Here is a 9282-nt window from a genome sequence, read left to right on the forward strand (position 1 = left end):
TTATTTGGCGATGTCTGTCCCGTCATGCATTTTGCCCTTCTCAAGATTTGAAACGTTGACCCCGGCCGCTTTGAGGAAACGCTTTGTCTGCTGGGTCAAAAGCCACATCAGCGCGTTGGCCAAGGCGAAGAACCCGGAAACCAGGGCTAGCCAGAAGCCATAGAAAACTCTCTCTGGACTCTTGATGCCGTATACCATGGCGCCCAAGAATATCACAGAACCTGTGAAAGCAATCAGTAAAATGTGTGTATTCTTTGAATCTAAGTTTTCGACAACAACATCGCAAATATGATTGAAATATTTATTCTTAAATGCAATATATGTAGGGTGCGTATTCTTTGAATCTAACATTTCGACAATAACGTCACCAATCTGATTCAAATACTGATTCTTATTTTCACTTCTTTTCATAATAGATCAGACAACATTCTATGTACATGTAGACGAACACGTTGTGTTAGTGTTATTTCGGACTGAAGAAGGCCCTATAGTGGCTGAATATATATTCCATAGAAATGATTTTGATTTTACTTTGAATTTATTTTGGCCTTTTATTTCGGATTATTAATATACTAGCTTTATACCGTTTTTCCTCATTATGAGACAAACATTCTATCTGGACTCATGTTTTGTGCTCCTTTATACTCACTGAACGTAGTTACAATGCATTTTCTACATTTAATGATATCCTCTGAAAACGAATACTTCTTCACAACGTAAATCTATGAGATGTGTTCGTTAGGCTGATTCTCATAGCTTTTACAAACAATAATTTTATCAGTAACAGGTTGTTCTTGTTTCATATACATGTAGTATTGAGTTTGATTCGTAACAACTGTCAAATGAGTGTGTATTGTTTTCATGTTTGTAATGTCTTGTTATATTGCAAAATATTTCTTCCCCGTCCATAATTGTTAAGGTAGTGTCGCATCGTATGTAGTAATGTTATATCCTTTATGGAACGGTTTGTGAAAAAGGCTATTGATTTCAACCAGGTTTCATGACTAAACAAATCAGTAGATTTTGCTTTAAATTGTGATAACTTCGCTAATTTCTGTTTTATAATATATTGTGCTCATTCAACCCTGATGATAAAACTCCTTATTACTGATTCCCATGCGACGTATTTATAATATATTTATTCATGCGATTATATAAAGAATGTGTAGGCAGGAAAAGACTGAGATCATAAATCATAATAACAAATATAGCTATCATATAAAAACCGTAAACGAACTTCGTTTTTGAGAGCAATAGAATTTCTCGTACTTCAAAGGTATTAAGAAATCATGTATATAAAACGCCACACATACGATGAAAGAATAGGAGGAGAAAACTCGTGTGACTATAAATTAAAACGCTCTGCAAATCGTTCGACATAACGAGACTAAATAAAGTCGTTACTAAAATTATTTGGTTTCTCTGTATATAATGGGATGCCTGTTCTGTGTCTATGGTAGCTTAAGTCGGTCGGGTAGCACTATAAAATACCAATAATTTCAAGAGTAACGATATGAACATACTGCAGCGTCCCAAAAGACACATGTTTAACAAGCATCACAGCGCAAACTTGTGAGACGGTCCTCATAAGACATCACATACACGCGAGGCGGTCCTCATATGACACCCCATACATGTGAGACGATCCTCGTAAGACACCACATACATGTGAGACGATCCTCGTAAGACACCATATACTTGTGAGACGATCCTCATAAGACACCACATACACGTGAGGCGGTCCTCACATGACTCCACATACATGTTAGATGATCATCATGAGACACTACATACATGTGAGACGATCCTCATACGACACAGCATATACGTCAGGAGGTCCTCATAAGACACCACATACATGTGAGACAATCCTCATAAGACACCACATACATGTGAGACGGTCCTCATACGACACAGCAATATACGTCAGGCGGTCCTCATAAGAAACCAAATACATGTGTAACGATCCTCATAAGACACCACATACATGTGTAACGATCCTCTTAAGACACCACATACATGTGTAACGATCCTCATAAGGCCCAACATACATGTGAGAAGATCCCCATAAGACACCAAATATACGTCAGGCGGTCTTCATAAGACACCACATACATATGAGGCGGTCCACATAAGACACCACATCCACGTGAGACGATTCTCATAAGACACCACATACATGTGAGACGATCCTCATAAGACACCACATACATGTGAGACGGTCCTCATACGACACAGCATATACATGAGGCGGTCCTCATAAGAAACCAAATACATTTGTAACGATCCTCGTAAGACACCACATACATGTGAGACGATTCTCATAAGACACCACATACACGTGAGGCGGTCCTAATAAGACACTACATACACGTGAGGCAATCCTCATAAGACACCACATACACGTGAGGCCTTCTGTATTAAACTAGCTGGCAATGCGCTGATAACTAACCAGACAACAAAACCAAGTAGTTATCTTAGATGCAAATCAACAATTAATTGAAATAAATACTCACATGTTACGAAATGACTAATGACCTTCATGTGATAGCACTCACACGGACACGTGACATTGGTTTGGACCGTAGCATACAACAGTGCGGCATCATAGACTGCCATCACAACCTGTCCAATCGTCGCAATAATGAACAGTGAGAAGGAGGCCTTTAAAGAACACGCTGTGTAAACATCAGAAGAAAATTTCAGGATTAAAAAATAAACCATAAAAAAATAATTTGTATAGAAAGCAAGACAAAGCAGTAGAAATATAATTTTTATATGATCACATGTGGAAACTTACACGTGTAACAACATTAATTTTACTCCTTGGAAATATACTTTTCAGTAAATCCACATTGAATGGGCATTATGATAAATAAGAAAAAAATTCTGTATATCGAGAAAATGGACAATACAGGTGTTTGAATTATGATGAATAATGAAAGCAAATGAGAAAAAACAACATTTACTCTTTTGTGAATTCAATTTCCATTATATCTAGACGAAATGAGCAAAATGGATTATGCTGAATAAGAAAAAAACAGACGAGAAAAACGACATTTACTTATTTGGGAATCAAGTTTTCAGCAAATCTAAATGAAATTGGGTAACATTAATTATGATAGATAATAGAAATAATAGACATAGGTGCTATTTACTCGTCAAAAAGTATTGTCACTGCAACATTAATCCATTTTATACAACATTTGTTCATACATGCCTAATGTCATTCGAAGCATACATGTATTTAAAATGGAACCGTTACACATATTTATAACAATGGAGTTAAGCACTGCAACCAATGTAATTTATGTAATATAGAAACAGAAGGCATTATACATTTAGACTGGATATGTGATGGAACTAACGCTTTCCGGAAACATTTAGTTACTTGTTGACTAATAATGTTAGAACTAATTACAACGTCAACTCTGTTTAAGGAAAATAAGTTTGATGAGTAAAGCTGTGAGTATCAGATTGCGGCACTTATTTCTTTAATGATCTGACATAGAGAAGGTTTAAGAAATTGAAACATTGCTTTTTTAAAACATCATCATCATCGTCATCATCATCTCGTTTTCTGTACGTTTAATCACCTTACCTGTATCGTCATTTGCCATGATGTCGGGGTAGACTACAGCTATGGCGATATCAGCGATGGTAAGAAATATCACTGTAAGTACAGTAAATACTAGCCCTGTCCCCATCCGGCAATAGAACATACTCTGCTTGGTCGGATCCATTTTCGAAAACTTCACTCCGAAATATATAAATTGGTGTCGAAAATGTGCTGAAATAATCTAGTCTACACAATTCTTAATAAATTGATAACCTTGATGACCAAACCTCAGAATACTGCTAATACGTCTGAGATTTTCTAGAAAAAAACCATAATGCGTTAATCAACGGAAACGACCTTAAATAGGAAACCAGAAATGATGTTGGTATTAACACATAGAGGATTTTATCATGTAATATATACATACAGCTACTTCCTAATAACATCCGTTATACCATACAATCATATTACAATATCATATAATACTTCCCATGTTTATGGCATCCGTTTTACTTCTACGAACGTTTTCTACTGTACAAGCATATAACACTATTTTTAAACTCTATTGACCCGATGCAGCCTTTCACTTCTGTAGCCTGTATTGATGAAAAACATGTTTTATTATTAGACATTATTGACCCATAAGATTTTCTTTATGTGCCGAAATGAATTATAGTTTGCTACCGATAATTTTCATTAAAAAAAGATCTGTTTATGTAATACCCTAAAATATCGATATCAAGCCTGATACGCAAAAAGACCGCACATGAAAGTGAGGTCTTTATTAAATACAGGGAATCATCTAAGAAATAAGCCGAAGTTATCTGAAGTGTGGACAATATAAAGCCATAATAACGTTTTATAGTTTTGGATATTTTCCATGAACATACATACATGCACATGTATAAATGAAAATATGATTGTTGAGCATTCGCATTTATATTATCAAGGCCTAGTTTCATGAACATTCCTTAACTTTAAGGAATCCCTTATTTTAAATGTCCCCATAGAAAAGCATTACAGAAAAAGGAAAAAATCTTAAGATAAGGAGCCTTCCTTAAATTCTGTAATGCTTTCTTATGGAGAATTTTAAGTTAAGGGATTCCTTAAATTTAAGGAATGTTCATGAAACTGGGCCCTGATATGTTCATGGATTTTTTTTTACTTCATCTGAATACCGCTGACAGTAAGCCAGCCGTCTTGCATATAGCCCTATCATACCACTCAGGATATGTGTCCTCTTTGATCCTGCTGTTTTAATTTTTATAAGTTAATACTCTGATATAAATATTTCCTCTTTCCATGTATGTGTATATTACAGAGTAAGGTATTGCGCGTGACGTCATGTGTTTGCGAGTGTAACGTCTCACTTTTCAGAGAAAATGACGTGAATTTCGCACATAAAATAATGAAGTCACAATGGATACCAACACACAAGGGAGGTTACTCTGTTAATTTGATTTATTATATTCTTTACGGTATGTATACATATTAATTTCTAGCTATCAACACAAAGATCCGTTGACTATTCTACTTCGATTGCTTTATTTACCACTTTGTTGTTATAAAGGTTTTTACTACACAAACTAAATATTAATGAAAATCTTCCCATTCCAATAAATCGATTTATTTCGCATTTCACCTTAGTGAAAGAAGCTTGATTAACAAAATAATAAAATGCTTATAATTAATTTTCCAGACTACTTTATAAAATGAAATACGTTTACACCTACGATACCATTGATTTTTTCTAAGGGATTATTTCTCCAAATCAATACGCAACGTCAATGTTTCTATTGTGACGTCATGATAACGTCGGGTTTCCGCGCCATTCTCTGATTTTTTTTATCGTGGGATGAAAAAAAATGAATAGGCCAATCAGAAAGCCAGAAACAAGGAAAAAATTAATCAAAAGAAGTTGAATAAACTACCAAATGAAATATGTGTGTGTGATTTTATCTATAGATGCTAACATCATAAGGTCATCGGCTCGAGAGCATTACTAATTACGCGATTGAAACATAACAGCATCAATATCAATATGCAGCACTATATAAGGTTCTACTGCATTGCTATTAGATGTCGCGGGTGTAAAATTTCGCGATTTTCTATTTGAAACTTATTTGCGGGATTTTATTTTGGAGCATAATCTCTAGCATTTGAAATCGTTATTCTTGCGACAGGCTTTAATTCGTAAAACCCTTATTTTGATCAATTCGCGAAGTATCAGGTTTTGCGAATTTGGCTGGATCTGCGAATTTGTAATAAAATCAAAACCCCGCAAATATTAGCTACTACACAGTTTTTTTCAAATTTACTCGTTTGTAACGAACACGTGTGTTTGCATCACGCTTTTCGCAAAGTCTCTACCATGCGATCACTTGGTATAGTTAAACATTAGTTAATGAAAATCCTCATCATGTCATTGATAATCACTATCCATTTCCACGCTTTACATGGCGAAGTCTGTACCGTCGTGCTTTTTGCCCTTCTCAAGATTTGTAACGTTGACTCCAGCCTCTTTGAGAAAACGCTTGGTCTGCTGGGTCAAAAGCCACATGAGAGCGTTGGCCAAGGCGAAAAATCCCGCGACGAGGGCAAGCCAGAAGGAATAGAATACTTTATCCGGACTCTTGATCCCATATATCATAGTCCCCATGAATATCATTGAACCTGTGAAATCAATAAGATAAGTGCATTTAAAAATAATTCTCAATATATTTTGGGTTTATGAAGTCTAAAATTAAGGACATTCGTTTGCGAAACGTCTATGAAAAAGAAGGTCGGTTCTTTTTTGTCTATGACTGGTAAGGGTCTTCTCCTGAAATGCCACATGTTCCACTATAAAAGAATCACAGCATGTGCATACTGCAGTCTCCAAAAAGACGTATTATCGTCGTACAAACAAAAGATGTGTGGCCGTCCTTACACGACTAACTGTTATAAGGTATATAATACATAATCAACCAATAAACCGAGTAGTTATCGTAGATGTTAAACAACAGTGAATTGTAATAAATACTCACATTTCAATTTCAATATCAACAAATTGTATTGACATATTATTTACAATCAAGAGGATTAGACAACAGGCAAGGCCTATCTAGGTCTTCTCCTTAAGGTGAAAAGTGGCAAGAAGTATAGACAAATATAATAATATATATACAGTACACATTAATACAAATATTCAAAGAAGCAAAAACAAAAGGGGAAGTAACTCCTTAATGTCAAAATTTAATATATATATATATATTTTCATATTGTAACCTATTAGAGGTATTTAATGTGGATTGTTATACAAAAAAATATAATTAAAATATATGACTTGTTACCATTGAGAGTAAACTATTTATCATAAATGTTTGTTGACATTGGATTATATCCCCCCAACTGAGGAAAGGCCAAACAGTAAATACTCACATGACACGAAATGAGTGATGACCTTCATGTGATAGCACGCACAATGACAGGATATGTTGGTCCGGACCGTCGTACACACTAGTATTGTATCAAATACTGCCATCACAAACTGTCCAATAGTCGCAATAACGAACAGGGAGTAGGCGGCCTTCAGTGCACACCCTGTATGAACATAAGATTCACATAAGATATTGTATGAAAGGTGGGGTTCAAACTAATGTTAAAAATCCTGTAGAAGCTGCCATCACAAACTGTCCAATAGTCGCAATAACGAACAGCGAGTAGGCGACCTTCAGTGCACACCCTGTATGAACATAAGATTCACATAAGATATTGTATGAAAGGTGGGGTTCAAACTAATGTTAAAAAACCTGTAGAAGCTAACAACAGCTCAATGTTCTTGAAATTTAACATATTGAAAGTACAGTGTAACTAGTCTTACCTGGATGTCATTAGAACCATCTGATTTGGCCGGTATATTCAGGTACATGTTTCGATTACTATGAATTAAGAAATCAGGTATTATACAATTACGTCGGAATATAAAGGGATCCGGATTAAACAAAAGCCACAGTTTTGATTTGTCCGGTATATTCAGGTACAGGTTTCGATTACTATGAATTAAGAAACCAGGTATCATACAATTACGTCGGAACATAAAGGGATCCGGATTAGACAAAAGCCGCAGTTTTGATTTGGCCGGTATATTCAGGTACAAGTTTCGATTACAATGAATTAAGAAAACAGGTATCATACAATTACGTCGGAATATAAAGGAATCGGATTAGACAAAAGCCGCAGTTTTGACAAGTTATATTATACTTGTGTATCAAGCCACCAAAAATAATTGTTTGATATTTTTTCTAAACATAATAAGCAAACATATTACTTAGTGTCACATAACATGATGCATATTACATTATCCGTAAGTACAATGTTAGTATGTAAGCACCAAACACTCTTTATTTCTGGGTAATTGATCAAATTTTCCTCAGTGACCTACTATTCAAAAGGTAACATTTTTCTATTTGCTTTACTTTCAACACATCATCATCATCATCATCATCATCATCATCATCATCTTTTTAATCATCATTAATTATCTTGAATCATCTCACAGCTTTCAAACAACGTTTCCAATTATCATATTATCATATCATATCATCAATAATCACATCATCATCATCATCATCGTCTTCATCATCATCATCATCATCATCATCATCATCATAGCGTCATCATCATCATCATCATCATCATCATCATCATCATCACCTTTTTAATCATCATTTATCATCTTTAATCATCTGACAGCTTACAAACAACATTTCCAATTATCATTATAACAATCATCATCATCATCATCATCATCATCGTCGTCATCGTCATTATCGTCATCATCATAATAATAATCATCATCATCTTCATCATCTTTTTAATTATCATTAATCATCTTGAATCGTGACACCTTACAAACAACATTTCCAATTATCATTATAGCAATCACCATCAACATCATCATCGTCGGCGTCGTCATCATCAGTCATCATCACACTGCCATCATTATAATCAACATTATCATCATCATCAAATACTATCATCATCACGAATATCATCTATGAGTATTAATATGATAAATCAGGTTACCTGTATCATCATCAGTCAAGATGTCGGGGTAGGACACACCTATGGCGATATCGGCGATGGTAAGGAAAATCACTGTTAAAGTGGTCAGCACAAGCCCTGTGCCCATCCGGCAATAAAACATACTCTTGTTGGCCGTCTCCATCTTCTTTGTAAATTAGGGAACTCCAAAACATATAAATGTATATCTAGGTTGTGTTGAAAAAACCTACAAAATTCTTTTTAAAGTGACGGAATTATTTGCTTTTGGTTAGCCACTTCAAAACGTTGGTGGCCAAACCCAGAATTCTACAAACAGGTCGTCTGGCAAAAAAAAACTCCCTGTGTTCAACACCGGAAAAAAATATTTAGATAGGAAATCAGAAAGGAATTGGTATTTGCATATTTATGGTTTTGGCCTATACACAGATAGGCAACATTTTCTTTATAGTTTTTTTCAGTTGTAGAAGTGTGTATACCATTTCCTTTGGACACGCTGTATCCGTTTTTCTTCTGCATTTTTTCTTATAATAGAACACTATTGATCTATAGTATCCACTTTATATGCTGATATGACAATTCATGTTGTACTTTCTTTATTATTTTCTTAATAATATTGTTTTCGTTTCAAACGTTTTTGTTTCATAAATGAAACATGCTTGCTTCTAAATCCTTTATTA

The 9282-nt window shown here is 34.8% G+C and overlaps 1 protein-coding gene across 1 annotated transcript; it reads right to left on the minus strand.

Annotated features, from left to right (window-relative positions):
- Positions 1-3743, minus strand: LOC138308631 (uncharacterized). The gene is made up of 3 exons (XM_069249671.1): positions 3602-3743; positions 2517-2678; positions 1-221 (listed from the first exon to the last, which is right to left on the minus strand). The coding sequence occupies exons 1-3, from the start codon at positions 3741-3743 to the stop codon at positions 1-3; spliced, it is 525 nt and encodes a 174-aa protein (XP_069105772.1).
- Between the last annotated feature and the right edge of the window lie 5539 nt (positions 3744-9282).

This window comes from Argopecten irradians, chromosome 15, assembly GCF_041381155.1.
Source record: "Argopecten irradians isolate NY chromosome 15, Ai_NY, whole genome shotgun sequence".
Taxonomy (NCBI): Eukaryota; Metazoa; Mollusca; class Bivalvia; order Pectinida; family Pectinidae; genus Argopecten; species Argopecten irradians.

Bases quoted from the DNA above. Each gene is read 5' to 3' on its own strand.
- LOC138308631 (XM_069249671.1), bottom strand. From the start codon at position 3,743: ATGGATCCGACCAAGCAGAGTATGTTCTATTGCCGGATGGGGACAGGG. The intron at 2,679-3,601 runs GTAAGGTGATTA...ATGTTTACACAG, and splicing joins CATGGCAAATGACGATACAG to CGTGTTCTTTAAAGGCCTCC. The intron at 222-2,516 runs GTGAGTATTTAT...TTGCTTTCACAG, and splicing joins CATTAGTCATTTCGTAACAT to GTTCTGTGATATTCTTGGGC.